Source organism: Pipistrellus hanaki (assembly GCF_964339955.1).
Source record: "Pipistrellus hanaki genome assembly, contig: scaffold_39, whole genome shotgun sequence".
In the NCBI taxonomy this organism is placed as follows: Eukaryota; Metazoa; Chordata; class Mammalia; order Chiroptera; family Vespertilionidae; genus Pipistrellus; species Pipistrellus hanaki.
In genome coordinates, this window is record NW_028182294.1 from 82,947 (window position 1) to 100,653 (window position 17,707).

Sequence of the window (17,707 nt, forward strand, 5' to 3'; positions counted from 1 at the left end):
AGACTGAGGAGCGAGTGCCTGGGGACCCAGGTCAGCAGCGTTCGCTGCAGAAGTCCCGGCCGCAGAGCCCGCCACGTGGACAGGAGGGAGCAGCCTCTTACCCTGTCCTCCCCTCCCCCAGGGCCCCTCTGGGCCTTTGCCCCCCAGGGCTGGGTCGCTGCTGGGAGCCGGGTAACCCAGGGTTCCAACCCAGTCCTCCCTCGGAGGGCACCCCCTCCCCCAGTGCGCACCCGTCCCCCAGCTGCACCCTGTACCCCAGCATCTCCCAGCCTCCCCCTGGCTGTGCCTGGGCCCGGCCCTAGTTTGCAATGTAAATGCCGCCTCCTTCCTGAGGAGTCCCTGCTCCTCTGAAGCCTGTGGCTGGCTCACCCTCCCCACTGGCCTCAGCCCGAGAAACCGATCTAATGGGCCTTTCTCCTGCTAATTGTGGCGATTAGTGTCTCGAAGGAGGGCTCCCTGGGGGGCCGTGCCTCGCATGCCAGCCAACCGCTCAGGCCTCTGGGCCCACAGACTGGGCCTTCTCTCCGCATCCGCTTCAGGTGGGGGTGTGGGTGGTGGTGGGTGGGAGGGGCCCCTCCCTGGTGCTCACGGGGTGGCGGCAGTGGGTGCTTGCCCAGCTCAGCCTGGGTGACAGTGACATCCTGGCAGAGGGGCTGGTGGAGCCACGGGCCCGGCGGGCGGTGGGAGAGCAGCCAGTGGTCCCCTGGGCACACAGGACGTTCGCAGCGTCGGGAGCCCTCCCTGCCCTCCCCCAGGAGGGAGCCCACACCCCCACCCGCGTTGCGCCGCGCTCGAGCCACAGGCCACGTGGTGGAGGTCGCCGGCTCCAGGGCGGGGTCAGTCATCCACGTGGCTCCTCCACGAGAGGCCGGCACTGCCCCCTACAGACTCGCCCTCCTTCTGCGGCGGGGCGGCCCCGGGGAGGGATCTGATCGGAGCAGGGGCTGAGCGGCCCTGCCCGGTGGGGCGTGTGGCCCAGAGGGGAGAGACCCCAGTGTGTGTGCTGCACCCCAGGGCGTGCTCCTTGGGGAGGCGAGGGCCCGGGAAAGGCTCCCTACAGGCATTCGTCAGGGGTCCCAGAGGCCCTCTGGGAAAGGGGGTGGGTCAGAACAGGGTGCAGGCTCTGTTGGGAGGAGCCGGCCGAGGGCTGAGCGGAGCCAGGCCTCTGAGGGAGATAAGACAGGAGGGGATCTGGGTCCCGGGGACTTTGGCCTCGTGCGGAGGCCCCCGGCTCCCGCAGGGAGTGACTCAGTGGGGTCTGATTCTAAAGGGCCACACAGTGCCAGAGGCGGCAGCCTGAGGGCGGAGGGGAAGGGCGTGGGGGAAGCGGGTAATGCGATGCGGGTCCCCCTGCACGGCTGGAGGGGGTGGCAGGGACACTTGGTGGCTCGGAGTGGGACGTGCTGGGGACCACGGAGGGGCTGAGGGGCAGGGGGGAGTATGGGTCTGGAGGGTGAGGTCCGGACACACGGACACTGGGGAGCCAAGGACACACAGACACTGCAGTCCCTGTGGGCATGCCAGGGGGGTGCACTGGGTCAGCAGCCTGGCCTGAGGACGGAGCTGGGCCGCCGCAGGAGGGACGGCCCCCGCCTGGGGCACGGCCTGCAGAGGCAGCCCTGGAGCTGGGCTCCTGGCCCAACTGGGGCCCGGTGGGAGTGCCCCCCTGGTGTGGCCCTGCCCAGCACCTTCCCCGACAGAGAGGGCCCCCTCCCCCGCCGCCCCGCCTCCCCTGCGGTCCTGCTCCCCTCCCGGCGCCCCTGGATCTGCAGGGCCTCTCCCTGAGCACGTGCGGGAGGAAGCGGCGGGGGAGGGGCGGCCCGTCCTCGCCGAGTATTTCATAACCCGGTGGGGGTGGGGGTGGGGGTGGGGGTGGGGGTGGGGTGAGGGTGGAAAATCCCCCCGTGCGAGCGAGCGAGCGAGGAGACAGCAGCTGAACGGCCTTGAGTGGCTGATGAGAAACAAAGGCGGCCGCGGCCACGGTGGGGAGGGCGCGGCCCCACGCAGGCGGCAGCGCCGCGGTCCCGGGCCCGAGCCCCGGACCCAGAGCGAGGAGGGGGCCGGCCCCGCGTGGGGGGCAGCAGCTCCGGGCTCAGCCCGAGACTCGCTCAGACAGGCTCCATGGCTCCAAGGGGTTAACTGCACAGCCTCCCACTCCTCCGCTCGCTAATTTTTAAACGCAGCTGAGCTCGGAGAGGGCCGGCGCCCCTCCCACAGCCCCGAGAGGGCCTCCGCGCAGCCCCCACCCCCACCGGCAGGAATCCACGTGCACTGAGAACAAAGACTGCAGCCCCTCCCCGCTCCGCGCTCCCGGCCTCGGCCTCGGCTTCCCCCCAAGCCTGCCCCCCCCCAGCCTCGCCTGCTGGGCTCCCGCGAACACGGCTCCCAGATGGAGCCTCGGGCTGACCCCCACAGCCTGGGGGCGCGGGGGCGTGGCGGCTCCCCCTGGGGGCCCCGGGGGCCTGTCCCAAAGCCCGCACACCCCATCTCCTGACCCCCAGCCGGGCGCTCCCTCCTGAGAGCTCTGGGCACACGCCCTGTCCTTGCCACCACATGGGCTGGAAACCCCTCAAGCCCCAGCAGCCGGCCCTCGCCCCCCATGCCCCAACACGGCCCGGCTCACTCACTGACACACGTGTCCAGTCCAGCACCCGCTCCCCATGAGGCCCGGTTCCATCCCCTTTTCCTGCCACGACTTGTCCAGCCACGGCCCCATCCACCCTCTCTGAGGGGGAAGCTGAGGCCCAGCTGGCCCGTGGCAATGGCCCAGCCCCGGCCTTCGCTCTCACCATCCACTCCCTGCCTTCAGGGCTTGGCGCCTTCGCCTCCTCACCTCTGAGCGCACGGAGTCCCCTAACAGCCCCGCGAGGCTCACTGGCCACACGTGTAGACACGGCAGAGCCGCCAGGACGCACCGGGGCTCCCGGCCACTCCGAGGCCGCTGGGCCCTAACGTGGCGGCCTTACGGCCGGTCCTCTCACGCCCGGGAAGCCGTGGGCCCCGTCAGGCCGTTTGTTCTGGGGGAAGCAGCCCGGAGGGCGGAGACCCAGGCTGCCCGCCGAGGCTCACACCCTCCCAACCCACAGGGGCCAGGGCTCCGGCTGCCCACGCTGCCCGGCTGTGGCCTGTCCCTGACCCTGTCCCAACCCCAGCCCCAGCCCCAGCCCCAGCCCCTGAGGCCACTCCATAAGCCATCACCCCCCTCTTCCTGAATGGGCCACTCCGGAGCCAGTGCCGCCCCCAGCTTCCTGCAAGCCCGTGGGACTGGGCCCGTCTGGGTGCAAAGGTCAGCGGCCCCCTGCAACCACTCACTCCCCGGCCGGCACCCCTGCAGGCCACTCGCCCCGCAGCCCCTTCCTCTGCTGCCAGGGCCGCAAGCTGTTTGCTGGGCTCCTCGTTCGTCTGTCCCTCCCGTGCGGGTCCAGTGCTGGACGCGGGCCGTCAGAGGGGGTGCCCCCATGACCCCCAGGCTGGTAGAGAAGGCAGGGGAGGGGAGGGGGTGGTGAGGCGGACGGCTAGGGGCCACCCAGCTGGCTGGGGCTCTCTTCTGGGAGCAGGGCCTGGGGAGGCAGCGTGGAAGCGGTCCTCGGGGCCTGTGTGCAGGGGCCCAGCCCCTCCCCATGCCCCTTTCCCAAGGGGGGCTTCGCCCACCCCTCTTCCCAAGGTCACCAGAAAGCCCTCAAGCTGTGGGGGCGCCCCGAGAGGCTGGGGGGGTTTATCTGCTCGGGGCTGATAGGATGTCCCCCAAGAGCCGACTTCAAAGCGGCCGCTAACTCCGCATCAAAGCCGGGCGGAGCTGTTTGAACAGAGAACGGGGAGGGGCCTCCCGTCACCTGCCCTCCCCTCCCCCTCGCGCAGGCTCTCCCGCAGGCGGTGGGGCCAAAGCCCCCCCAACCCCCGGCAGGTGAGCCGTGACGGGAAGCATTGCTGCTCCTCGAAGGCCCGCAGAAGGCGCCCAGCCTCGCGGGCTTCAGGGTCTCCTGCAGGGCCCTGCTTCCTGGTCTCCCCAACATTGCCTTAGGGCTCGTCCAGAGAGAGAGGGGTCCTGCCCCACAACCGGGGGGCACACTTTCCTGGACCCCGGCCAACCCGGCCCTCTCCGTGCCCTCAGGGCAGGTCACGGGGGCGCAGTGGGGGGTGGCCAGCAGCACCGGCGCCGACCACGCGGCAGCACCAGGCCGCCGGGTGCGTCCGGCTCTAGCAGAGGTGGCGCGTGTCACTGGGAGCCGCCCGGTCTCTGCCCCTTGTCCTCGTCAGTGACCCCGTGAGCCGGCGTCACAGCCAGCAGCCCTCCTGGCCAGGGGCGGTCAGGCCAGCTCGGCCCCACTCGGTCCAGTGCCATGTGTGGGGACGGGGCGCCCGGAAGGCACCGCACACAGAGCCCGCAAACGGGCAGACCCCGAGAAGGCCCCAGACGAGGGGAAGCTGCCCTCGGGGGCCGTGTCCCCCACACGGGCTGGAGTGGCCTCCCCCAAGCAGGCCATCAGGCAGGGGCCTGCGAGAGTGGAGGCAGACCCTCTCCTCCCTCCCCTCGCCGGCTGGGATTTTTCCACCGCCTCCTTCCCCGCCCGCCCGAGAGGCCCTGCTGACCCCGGCATACCCGGGCCCCAGAAGCACAGCCAAGCGCAGCCGAGCGAGCGTGTGAGCGAGCGTGTGCCGGGACCGGGTGCGACCCCTCCCGTACACAGAGACATCAAAGGGAGCAGGAAGCAGTGGGCCGCCGACCCCCAGCAGGCGGGGAGGGCAGGCCTGAGAGCCTGGGGCCCGGGCCTGGGGATTTTCCATCCACTGGGGTTTCCGCACGACACCCCTGCCCAGGACACCCCTATGCAGGACACCCCGGCCCAGGACACTCCTCCTCCGGCTGTGAGGCTCCTCGGAGCTCGTGGGGTCAGGGGCCAGGGGCAGCAGGAAGCCCTGTTGGCCGGGGGCATTAGACACTGCCTGGGACTGGGACCCGCAGGCAGGAAGGCCACAGAGTTTGCACATGGCAGAGAGCGTGGCGCCCACAGCTCTCGACAGGGGTGGGGCCAGGCCAATGGACAGCACCCTGGCCTACAAGGCCCTCTTGGACCTGGGTGCTAACACACCAGGCCCTCTACCTGTTGGGCAGGTTGGGGAGAGGACCCCAAGAGAACAGACCAGTCCCCGGTTCCCAGGCAGGCAGGCTTGCTCCCTGACCAGCCAGGTCCAGGGGATCCACGGAGAGACCTCTTGCAGGGGCCCAGCCCAGGCCCCAGCCCCAGCCCCAGCCCCAGCCCCAGCCCAGGCTTCAGGCCCCAGCCCCAGCTCAGGCCTCAGTCCCCAGGCCCAGCCCTAGCCCAGGCCTCAGGCCTCAAGCCTCAAGCCTCAGCTCCAGCCAAGCTTCAGGCCTCAGCCCCAGCCCAGGCTTCAGGCCTCGGCCTCGGCCTCGGCCCCAGCCTCAGCCCCAGCCCCAGCCCCGGCTTCAGGTCTCAGCTCCAGCCCTGGCCCCACCCTCAGCCCCAGCCCCAGCCCCAGCTCAGGCTTCAGGCCTCGGCCCCAGCCCAGGCCTCAGGCCTCAGGCCTCAAGCCTCAGCTCCAGCCCAAGCTTCAGGCCTCAGCCTCAGCCTTAGCCCTCAGTCCCAGCCCCAGCCCAGGCTTCAGGCCTCAGCCCCAGCCCAGCCCCAGTCCCAGCCTTAGCCCCAGCCTCAGCCCCAGCCCCGGCTTCAGGCCTCGGCCCCGGCCCCAGCCCCAGCCCCAGCCCTCAGCCCAGGCCACCAGCCCAGGCTTCAGGCCCCGGCTCCAGCTCTGGCTTCAGGCCCCGGCTCCAGCCCAGCCCCAGCCCAGGCTTCAGGCCTCGGCCCCGGCCCCAGCCCCAGCCCCAGCCCTCAGCCCAGGCCACCAGCCCGGGCTTCAGGCCCCGGCTCCAGCTCCGGCTTCAGGCCCCGGCTCCAGCCCAGCCCCAACCCCAGCCCCAGCCCAGGCTTCAGGCACGGCCCAGTCCTAGCCCAGGCCTCAGGCCTCAGGCCTCAAGCCTCAGCTCCAGCCCAAGCTTCAGGCCTCAGCCCCAGCCCAGCCCCAGTCCCAGCCTTAGCCCCAGCCCCAGCCCCAGCCCCGGCTTCAGGCCTCGGCCCCAGCCCCAGCCCCAGCCCCAGCCCTCAGCCCAGGCCACCAGCCCAGGCTTCAGGCCCCGGCTCCAGCCTAGGCTTCAGGCCTCGGTCCCAGCCAGCCTCAGCCCCAGCCCAGGCCACCAGCCTGGGAGCCGGCACTCAGCCCCGGGGCAGGCAAACAGGCCGGGCTTCATCTCCCAGTAAGAGTGGGGGGCTCACATCTCCTTGACCTGCCTACTTGGGGCGACTCATTCTGGGGTTCTGCCCTCCCAGAGCTGAGGCTGCCAGGCCTCTCCCAACTCCTACCCCCTCACACACCAGGCCTGGCCGGTCCCCACTTCCCCAGGACAATGGACGGCACCCTGGCCTGCAAGGCCCTCCCAGACGTGGTTGCTGACACACCAGGCCCTTTGCCGGAGGGAGCACCCCCAGCCACTTTGGGGTTCTCTGGGAGGTAGAGGGGGGACAGGATGCCTGTCCAGGGGGTGCAGCTCTGTGTTGGGAGCTTGGGCCCAGGCTGGAAGGGCTCCAGGACACCCCAGCCTCGAGCCCGGGTTTGCAGCAGCCATGCTCTGCGGGCCGGAGCGTGACCCCGGCAGGCGTGCTCGTGTGGAAAGTGCTGGCAGGCCGGCCCAGGGTCGGGTTACTGCAGCTGTCCTCCCGGACACCGGCCTGCTGCCCGGCCGGAGCGAGGCTGTCCAGGACCAGGCGGGTGTCTGTGGGGGGACTGTCTCAGAGCAGCCATGGATACTTGGTGCAGGGCTTGGGCTCGGGCACCGGCCTCCGGTCGGGGTGAGGTGCCTGCACCACACGGAGAAGCCAAAGCGGGTCCCCCGGCCAGGCACCAGGCTGGGGAGGGGGCGTAAGGGGAGGGCACACCCAGACCAGGGCATTATGGGGCGGGGACTTTGCTCCGAGCACCAAAGGGTTGAGGTCACTGCCAGGTGGGGCGGCGGGGGGCAGACGGGCAGGCACAGCTGTGCCTCAGGGAGGCGCCCGGCGGGGTTAGGGTGAGGAGGGCTGAGCACCCATACGTGTCAGCACCTCCGATTTGCTGGGGACTGGCTCAGCACCCTTCTCTGCTCCCCATCGCCCAGGTGGGTGGGAGCCGAGGGGCCCAGGGGCCCCAGGGCCGAGAGTGAACAGCCCGGGGCTGGGCAGGCGCATCCAGAGCCCGTGGTCTCCCCGTGACAAAGGCCAGGTACCTGCCTGGTGGGAATAGCCCGGCCCGCGCTCCCTGAGCCCCAGACCAGACCCAGACCCAGGCTCAAGGCCGAGCCCACTGGGTGCTGAGGGAGAGGCCATGGAGGTCTGTGGTCAGCCCCAGCCTCAGCCCAGGCTTCAGGCCTCGGCCCCAGCCCCAGCCTCAGCCCACGGGGTGACCCCACTGCCTGGCCTCAGTGAGTGTGGTGATCCTGTGGGGTCCACGCCGCCTGCTGGTCTGTGCCCACAGGAAGCCCCCACCCCCAGTGGTCCGGCTCTCACCGTTGTCCCCAGCAGCCCGCGTCTCAGACCCAGGAGCCACTGTTACGCGCTGCGTGGAAGGGAACACAGCCCGTCCTGGTGGTGCTCTGCAGACATAGCCACGGCTCGGGCTCTCTGGAGGGGCCGCCCTCCATCTGCCTGTGCCTGAGGCAAGGGGGCAGGTCTGGCCCCGGGGCTCCTCACCAGGAACGCTCGGCCCTGGGGCCTTCGGCCGAAAGCTGCCTCCAGGACATGGAGGAAACGCGTGGATTCTAACCCTGACGACCAGGAGGAAGAGGGGAGGTCAGCTGGAATGTTCTGGAACACAGTCTGGCCCACGTGGGGAGCAGAGGGCCCACGGGACGCCCACGCCGACCCGGGGCTTGCCTGGCGCCAGCAGCTGGCTGGGCCCCGGGGCCCATGCTGGGCGGCCTCCCTGGAGGCAGGGGCGGGGGAGCAGCAGGCGGCCACTTCACTCCCTTTGGCCAGGCCTGCGGCCAATGGGAGCGCCAGCCCGCGGAAAGGGCCTCTCGAGAGCCTGAGAGCCAGGTTCCCAAGGTGCTCCCGTCGCTAATGAGCGCTCGCTCCAAACAAGGGCGATAGGGGGGCTGCTGTTGACTGAGGGCGCGGGTCCCGGGAGCCGCTCGATGGGGAGGAACAAAGGCCACGCCAGGTCTACCTGGGGCCACGGGGAGGGTGGCCTTCGGCCATCGCTGAATGTGGGGCGGGGGGAGGGCGCGCAGAGCCGCTGTGAGTGTGGGGCCGAGGCCCGGTGGGAGGGGAGGAGTGGGGAGGGGGTGTGGGGAGGGAGCTGCTCTCTGCAGGCGGCCTTGGCCTGGCCAGTGTCAGGGCGGCCTCCCTGCCCGCTCGGCGGCCCGTCTCTGCTTCCCCTCACAGCTCGGTGTTTACTCGGTGCTAAGCCTGTGCGTCCACGGGTTGTGTTTTAGGAGGAAAACCGTCTTTGATGGAATCCTCTGCTCTCCCAGCCCCGGCTCTGCGGCCCAGGACGGGCGGTGCCCTCCCTCACCAGCTCCGCCGCCCCGGGCGGGCGTGAGCTCTCGGCCGTCTCCATGCCCCCCATCTCTTGCCTTCAGGGCGCTCATGGAACTTTCTAGGTGCCCGGGGAGACTCCTCTGGGCTCAGGAGGACTGGGGGCCCTGGCTGTCAGGCCAGTAGGAGTCTTGCCCTTGGAACGCGGGAGCCAGCTCGCTCTCAGGAGGCAGAGTGAGGCTGGCAGGTCTCGGGCCTCGGCACCCACAGACTGAGGCTGAGCGCTCGCCCAGGGACGTGAGGGGCAGGGACTTCCCCCACCGGGAGGAACCCTGTGTCTACAACAGGGAGGGGCCTGCGGAGGGGGTGACACAAGCCAGACACACGACAGGCCCTGAGCCGCCACTTCCCCAAGGATCTAAATGGTCCAGGAGCTGCCCTGGGGAGGCCTCAGGCCTGCCCAACCTGCGCCCGGTCCCCTGCCTCCTGGGGGCAGCTCCGAGGGTGGGTCTGAGGGAGCTTAACAGCAGCAACTAAGGGATCGAGGGAGAGGGGCTTGGAGGTGACGGGCATGTGGTGGCCTAGACCACGGCCCCCAGAATCATTGGGTTGAGCGCAGCCAAGGCACTGGGGGGAGGTCATGACTTATCCACCAGAGAGCGCAGACCACAGCCCGTGCTGGTCATTCCGTGTGGCCCAAGAACGAGTTGATAGAGACCATGTGGCCTTGGGCAGCAAAGGGGTCCCCCCGGCCCCGGTGGCATTCCATGGGTGTGCCAGCACCTCCGCGCATCACGTGCGTGTGTTAATTTCGTACACACCTCACGTTGGTCACACTCAGGGGAGCAGTTTAACAAAACTAAAACAAACACCCACCTGCAGAAAATGCCCCACGAGCTGCTAAAAGCAGAGAAAAGCCGGGACGAGGCCTCTCCCACAGGCCGGCTCCTCCACGGCAGGAGGGGTGCAGAGGTGCCCCCAGAAGGAGAAGCGGGTGCATTGAGCTCTGTGGGCAGGTAAAGCCTCACTGACCATAAACGGCCATTAAAGCCCCTTCTCGCCCCCGAGCGCCGCGGCCCCTCACTGGGGGGTGGGAGGGCGTGTATGTGGCTCTCATGGGGGGGCGCAGGTGCGGCCTTCCGCCCTCACTTGGCAGGGTCGACCGAAACCTGCTGGGAAGGGTGGGGGGGGCGGGGGGGATGAACCTCTGGAAGGGAACCCATCGCCATGGAGACCAGAACATTATGCCAAAGAGCCTTGTTTGGGAAGTCACCCCGAACAGTCCCGTCGGAGCTGGGGCACTTGGACGGCCCCTCCTCCAGCCGGCGCTGTAGCCACGGGGTTTCCTCACTGGAGGAGAGGGGGCCACGTGATGCAGTGGGCACACGGTGGCACCAGCAGGCCCGGGCCTCCTGGACCTGGCAGGCAGCCCTCCGTCCCTCCCCATTTCATCTGCTCGGCTTCCAGGCGCTTATCTGGCCGGCCCGGCGCTCCCGCTGACGGCGGGCTTAGCTCTGCCTAATCTCCTAATCTCTGCCGAGAGGCCCTTCAGCCTCACTTCACTCCATGAGCCCTCTCATCCCGGCAAGATTTACGACCCTTTTCTCCAAGTTATTTACTTTATATTGTGCTTGTTCGATAAGAGACGGCTCCGTCTGCAGGGCCGGGGCAGGGTGCGCGGACAGAGGGGTAGACGGCAGGGACTGACTGCGTGCGCGGCCGCTCACAGGGCTCAGGGGGGCCCGTGGCTCGTACCCCTTGTTGGTCCATCCACAGAGGCAAAGCCATGGACCTCTGAGTCCCCTCTGTGCACAGGGCGTCCATCCCACACGAGCAGACAGACGTGTCCATGTGGCCCTTGGTTGGCAAACTCATTACTTCACAGAGCCAAATACCAACAGGACAATGGTTGAAATTTCTTTGGAGAGCCACATTTTTTTAAACTTAAACGTCTTCTAACGCCACGTCTTCAACACAGAGTCGCCCAGGCCGTGGTGTTTTGTGGAAGAGCCACGCTCAAGGGGCCAAAGAGCCACATGTGAGCCCTAGGACATTGTAAACGGGGGGGGGGGGAATTAAGGTTTTGGGGGGGCAGCCTGGCTCCCCACATCCCCCCTGCGCCCTGGACTCGCGTGCCCGTGACGCCTGTGGGTCACGGGGAGGCGGCTGCGGGACCTCTGCTTCGGTCACTCGGAGCGGGCTGAGCACAAAGGGCTCTTTGACAGACAGGCCAGGCCGAATCCAGCAGCCCGGCGGGCTCCCAAGCGCCCCCTCCCGGGCAGAGGTGCCCTCCGCCCGCTGCAGACCCGCGATTCTCCCCGGGGGCAGCCTGACACGTGTGGCCCCGGGCTCGGGGAGAAGGGTGGCTCTAAAGATGAGCGCGGGCCACGTCCTGGCTGCTGCATCTCTCCTGTCTGAGTTCCCCGGTCGCTGCTCCTCCCGATGGCCGTGGCGGAGATCGCACACTCCTGGTGGCTCCGTGCCGTGGGTGGCGACACATTCACGGTTCCAACTCCCCGGTCTCCACGGTGACTTGGGCCCAGTCTGTGCCTCAGACACTGCTCTGGGGGCGACCAGCCCGGCTTCCCCGTGACGCCGGGGTGTCCAGGGCAGTGTCCGGTCAGCGTGGACTGAGGAGGCTGGTTTCTCTTGGGGGGCCAGAGGAGGCAATGGGGAGATGGCGCTGGGGACCCATGTGGGAGAGGCCCATACGAGCCGCTCTGGGGGCTCTGCCCGGTGCGGGGAGGCCCGGCGGGAAGAGTGGCGGAGGCCGCCGGGGAGGCCGGAGAAGCTGTGCCGTGGAGCGGACACAAAGGGCCGTTGAGCGCGGCGGTCGCGGTGCCCGGCGCCATGTTTTACAGGCGTCAGGGTGACGGGCCTCTCCCGGCTGGTGGGTTTCCAGGAAGCGGGCTGGCACCGGCTGGATCGGAGCAGCGTTAACGAGTTAACTTCAGAAGGAAGGAGCATCGGGAAAGGTTTAAGGTTCAACAAATGTTCTAAGTTATTCTGGCTCTCAGAGGCAGCGGCGTGCTTGGCCGGGCCGTTCGGAGCCGGAGCCCAGTTCACAGCCGCCCTCCGGGCACTTGTCTGGCCCCTCGGACGGACGGACGGGCGGACGGGCTCCCCACGTGCTCACCGGTGCCGGGAAACTCCCGTGTCGCCCGCCCTGCCTCCCCGGACGCTCCTGCCCGGCCCGGCCCAGCCCCCGGCGGGCACACGTGCGCCTGCAGCCCACCTTCCCCGCAGGAAGCGCCCTCTGCCAAGAGCGCATGGAATTTGGTTTCCAGAGGTGTCCTTGGCCCCGTCCGCCGCCGCACGCGAAGAAAGGTCCCAGTGTGTGCCTGGCGGAGGGAGAGGGGCCTCCGGCTCTGCTCGGGGCTCTTGGGCCCCAGAAACCCACAGCTCCCGGGGCGCTGCTCCGCAGCCACGCCCGCCTCCGCGCATTCCTTCCCTTCCTGCCGCACTGGGTGGCCCGGCAGCCCGCTCCCCCTGCCCGCCCCGCGGCCGAGACCCCGGCCAGCCCCTCCGAGGCTGCCAGCACAGAGCGAGGGGCCCACCGCCACAGAAACCTCAGGCCGGCTCCCGCCCTGCTGCCTCGCCGAGGAATACAGGGCTCCCTCTCGCAGGAAGCCTGCTCGCCCGATACCCCACGCTGCCCTCCCCACTCGAGGGCCCCCATACCAGCAAGAAGGCCTCCCCGCCCTCGCCCTCGCCCTCGCCCTCGCCCTCGCCCTTGCCCCCGCCCCTGCCCCCGCCCCCGCCCCGTCCAGGCCTGCGTAGCGCCGAGATCCGGCACCCTCACGGGTGAAACATTCATAGGCTGAGGCCCAGGCCGACGCCGACACCGACCTGGCCAGGGAGATACCAGCCCGGTGGACAGGCTGGTCATGCTCAGCCCCTCGGGCTCCTGGGCAGACCCCAGGCGGAGGGTCTGCCCCTGCAGGTCACAGCAGTAATGAGGACTGTGATGCCCAGGGGTGTGGATGCGGCGTTTCAGGGGTTCAGGGGGACCTGGTGCCCCGGCGGCACCTGGCCCAGCCCGCTGTCCAGGCAGAGCACCTGTAGAAAGGCTTAGCGGCACCCCTGCTCCTCACAGGAGCCCAGACAGCTGGAAGCCCCTGCCCAGCTGCCAGCGGCCCCGCCTCCCACCCCAGGCCTGGCTCCCGGGCTCCAGGCACCCATTAAAGACCAGCCCTGGTGGCTACAGACCCTGACCCCTGACCCCTGACCCCAGGGAAACTCGTGACCTGGTAGTTTCAGAAGCTCCTGGCCCTATGAGGGTGTCCCTCAGGCCCCTCCTCATTTACACGGGGGACCCCAACCTCCAGAAATGCCCCCAGGCCAACAGCCCGATGGAGGAGTCACTCTGTCCCCCTCCCAGCCCCAAGGGGGTGGGGGTCATGCTCCTCTCCCCAGTCCACAGCCCCCCCGAAGGTGCAGCGGAGGCCGGGCCTGGGCCGAGGCCGTGGGGCTGCCGCTCCGCTCTGGGCCTGCTCCCCGACGGCGGCCGCCCCACATGCTCAGTGGACGAAGCGGAGCTCCCAGAGGGTGGGGGCCCCTGGGGGCCGCCCGCAGTTGGGCCGGTGCCAGCCAGGAGCCAGCCTGAGGGCGTCTCCTTCACAGTCCCGTCCCCTTCCCGCCGAGCCGTCCGCCTGGCGTTCCGTGGAGTCCGGGGACATTTCCTCCCCCACTCCGTGCCGTTCGGGGCCGGCTGAGCCTGGTGGGGCTGTGAGCCCTGCCGGGCGGGGAGCCTGTGACTCGGCTCCCCACAGCCCTCCCAGGGCCACCGGGCACCGCAGGCCGAGGTGGTCGAGCCTGAGGAAGAGGGGACACTGGTCTCTTCTGTTCCTGCGAGCCCCCTCTCCCGTCCGCTGGACACTGGTCCCAGCGCGGCCTCCCTGCCCCCCCCAGGTCTGCGGGGCGGGAACAGAGCAAGGAGCCAGCAGAGGGGCGCTGCCCATGCCGCCGTGGCCGGTGGGCGTGGGACCCGAGCCACCGAAGTGTCCAAACAAGTTGTCCCACCACGAGCTGCCCCGGGCCCCACGGAGCCAGCGCGGGGCCGAGCCTGTGACATTTGCCCCGTTTCCACAAGGCACGGCCGGGCTGGCCCTGGCCTCGCTGACAGATGCAGAATTCAGGAGACATTAGCAGCGATGTGGACGAAAGCCAGGCCGCAGCGGCCTCGCTGGAAAGCAGAAACGGGAACGTTTTGGCGTGAGATTCTGCAGGGTCCGGGAGAAAGTTGAAGACATGGAAACTCTAATTAACACACATGAGGCTGGTTTTGCTCAAGGACCTACGGGCTGTCACGGCGCAGGGGGCCCGAGGCCACATGCTCCCCGGGCGCGGTCACCTGTGGGCCCGGGGTGCACAGAGCCCGTCGAGACGCTCCCCTGCAGGGCAGGCGGGGGGCGGGGTGGCAAACAGGAGCGAGTGCCCCAGCCTCTGGCACCCTCTGTCTCGGGAGCCCCTGCCACGGACGGTTCCGGACGCCTGGGTGGGGTGGGGGGCTGCATGAGCTGAGCCGTCCTCCTGCCCAGGCCTCTGCCCAGCTGGCCTGGCCCTGGGTCGGCGCTGAGGCTCTCGGAGCCCTCGCCCTCGCCCTCGCCCTCGCCCTCTCCTCCTTGGGATGTGCCTGCTGGACCCATGGCAGGTGGCGGGGGGCTGTCTGCTCGGGAGGCTGCAGCTACCGCGGCCTGGGGCTCTGAGGGTGCTGGGGAAGCAGAGGCTGAGGAGCACACGTGCCCTGCTCCCCAGAAGCCCAGGGTCGGCAGGGAAACACCCTAGAAAGGCCTGGTCCCGTGCTGACAGCTCGGGGTGGACCCAGGGCCCCGTGCGGGAGGACACGCTGCACCCTGGCCCCTGGGCCTCTGCTGAGGGCAAGCGGTGCCGGGGGGGGGGGGGGGGGGGGGGGAGGAGGGGGAGGGGGAGGAGGAGGAGGAGGAGGAGGAGGAAGAGGACAACGACTCGCTGCCCGCCCAGTTCCTTGGGCGCCATGTGCCAGGCCCAGGGCCGGGCCCTCCTCCCTCCGCTGTGCCTGTGCCCTTGGTGGGCAGAAGCCCCCGAAACCTCCTGGCTCTGTGGGTGCAGGGCTCCCCTCCTGTGGAGCTGGGAGGGGCTGCCCATTCCCACACTGTGCCTGACCTGTCCTGCCTCTGCAGCCCTGAAGCCAGGCTCGGAGTGGGCACCGGAGCGGGCATGGGCACAGGCAGCCGGCCGCTCCCTCTGGCCCGGGGGGCCTGGGAGACGGCCAGAAGGGGGTGCGTGCTGCACAGAGCCAGGGTAGCCGACGGCACTGTCTCCTCAGCCCCCTGGGCCTCTGCGACTCCCCGGTTTGCTGTCAGTGACCCCGGAGCCCCTGCCCCTCGCTTCTCCCAGCTCCGGGACCTTCCGTCATCAAGGCTGCGGTGACCTCACCTCCCTGGGGCCCTCGGGGCGGGGAGAGCTGGAGATGGAAACAAAATGTGTCTTTATTTATGCTTTTAATTTGGGTTCTGGAGCCGGCCCAGCGTGCAGTACATTCTGCATCAGAAAGCGCTGAGAAAACGGTCTGCTCCCAGGACACGTGCCCCCCCCCTCGGCCCCTGTGAGACCCCGCGTGCAGCCCCATCGCTCATGGGCATGTGGCTCTCCCCCGGGTGGGGGCCGGGAGCGTGCTGTCCTAGCAGCCGGGGCAGGTCTGTGGGGCTCGGTCACCAGGCAAGCCGTGCCGGAGGCGCAGGAATGCGGGCACCGAGGCCGGCGCCCCTCCCTGCCCGAGGTGGAGGCAGGCCTGAATGAACACGATGCCCGCATGCAGCCATGGGGGTGGGTATCTGCCCGGCCCATGGCCAGGGCATGTAGGTTCTGAGGCCCTGGCCCCTTACATGCGCCTGCACCCTCCCCTCACCACCAGGGCTCCCCTGAGGGGTGGCACCCCGCCTGCTATGCACCCCGACCCCTCCCATTGCGGCCTTGACCAGACCACAGAGCCTGAGGTGGCCCTGCACACAGACCGTGGTCCCCAGTCCTCTTTCCCCGCGCCCACAGACCCCTCACCGAGCCCCATGCCCCTTCCCAGTCATGGGGTGAGGACGGGTCCTGCCTGCTTAGGCCCAGCCAGCGCTGGACAAACACCCCCTCAGTCCCCCAGCAAGCACGCAGGCCATGGTGGACCCCCCCCCCCCCCGTCCTCCCACCGAGCACACAGGCCACAGTGCTGTGCTGTGGGCTCTGGTGCCCTACGTGCAGGCCTCGGAGCCAGGGTGAAGCGGGTGCTCTGACCGTGGGCACCGACCTGGCCTTGCCAGGCTGTCAGCTCAGCTGCCACTCACACCTCGGCTCCCACCCAGTAACCAGGCCGCTGGCGGGTGGTCTCAGGCCGCGTCCAAGGTCGGAGCCCCCTCCCAGGCCAACAGACGCAGGGGCACATGGAGAAGCCACCGTTTTCCAGGGACCGGCCCCCCACCCAGCTGGCAAACACGGGGTCTCCGTCAGCCCCATCACACAGGGGCCTCGGGGATGGCCGGCGGGTCCATCTGATCCTAGTACCACGCTGAGACAGCCACAGCCGAATCCCCCTCGCCCCCGCCCCCGTGGCCCTGGCCCGCCCCCTGCGGCTGGCGAGTGGCACTCACTGCGACACGTGGGTGATGGGCACCAGCAGCGTCTCACCCTCCAGGTCCAGGTCCTCGGCGAAGCTGTTGGTCCTGGTGAAGTGGGGCACGCTCACCTCCAGCAGCGTGGGGCTCTTCTTCCCTGCGGGCGGGAGAGGGGCCGTCAGGTGGCAGGGACGAGCCGGGCTTGGGTGCCTACCCGCCTGCCATGGATACCCTGACCCCTGGGCCTCCCCACGCACAGACCAGAAGTCCCAGGGGGCGGGGCGGGGCGGGGACCCCACAGGAAGCCCGGCCCCAAGCACCCGGAGTTGAGGCACCCACGGGCCTGGGCTCCGGTGGCTGCCGAGCAGCAGGGGTCGCGACGCCTCTGAGGACAGGGCCCTAAACTCCCCAGCTCCGCACCCGGGCCTCGGGCTGAGAGTCCAATCAGCGCAGTCCAGTCAGAGGCATGACCCCCCCCCCCCACCCAACTGGATGCAGGTGGCAGGCTGCTGACACCACTGAGTAACCGGGGGTTGGGGGGCCCTCAGGCCAAGAGGCCACGTCACCACCTGCACCCCGAGGTGCAGACACCCCCCTCCCCACCCCCCATGAGGGCCCAGGGTCCCTTGAGTTTCAGTCTGGACTTGTTTTAAATTTTTGAAGTTTTTTAAAAATATATTTTTTATTGGTTTCAGAGCGGAAGGGAAACGAGCAGGAAGGGAGAGAGAGAAACATCAATGGTGAGAATCATGGACCGGCTGCCTCCGGCACGGCTCCCACTGGGGATCCAGCACGCAGCCTGGGTGCGGGCCCTGACCGGGGATCGAATGTCGATGCTCAGCCCGAGACGTGCCGGCCGGGCGCTAAGTTTATGTAGTTTTCCCTGTAAAAGAGGTGATGACTCCTTGTAAAAGGTGAAGATTCCCGGCCCTCAGCCCTCCCCCAAGGCCATCGGTGTCAGCCGCCAGCCGGGTTCCGGCCGCTTCCTTCTCTGCGTGCTGAGGCTGCAGTAAGCGTTCACCCCGTGACACGATTATCTTTGTTACTGATGCTGTTTCAGAGAGAGCCAGAGAGAGGAACATCTAGGTGAGAGAGGAACACGGATCGGTCACCCCCCCTCCCCCCCGTACACTCCTGACCAGGGCTTGAACTCTCAGCCCAGGCGTGGGCCTGACTGGGCACTGGACCTGCAGCCTTCTGGTATGCCGGACGGCGCTCCAACTTACTGAGCCACCCAGCCAGGGCACAGTGTCTGTTTTTAAGAGTGTATACCGTTCTTTCGCTTTTTTTGGAAAAGGGAGGTTTTCCCACCCAAAGTAATGCAACTGTTCCCTAAATGTATTTGTGACTTGTGTGTGTGTAAACTCCATGTATTTAGCACCACACCTAACACTGGGAGGTCAGCCATCAGACAACGGGAGTGAAGAGCTGGTGTTGACCCCTTCCTGGAACCCGGAAGGGAACCCAGATGTTTCCCCAGGGAAACGGGGACACTCTGGGCCTCGGACGTGGCCCTGAACTCCGACACCAGAGCTTGGTCTGTGAGGGGCAAACGGAGGAACTAGACTTAACCAAAATGAGAAGCATTTTCCCCGACGAAGA

The 17,707-nt window shown here is 68.6% G+C and overlaps 1 protein-coding gene across 3 annotated transcripts in view; it reads right to left on the minus strand.

Annotated features, from left to right (window-relative positions):
- Positions 1-17,707, minus strand: part of KCNQ1 (potassium voltage-gated channel subfamily Q member 1) — a 166,188-nt gene that overhangs the window by 78,413 nt on the left and 70,068 nt on the right. For all 3 annotated transcript variants that reach the window (XM_084907067.1, XM_084907068.1, XM_084907069.1), the window contains exon 11: positions 16,142-16,262. In XM_084907067.1, the coding sequence (XP_084763193.1) occupies positions 16,142-16,262 (121 nt within the window). The remainder of the gene's footprint in view (positions 1-16,141; positions 16,263-17,707) is intronic.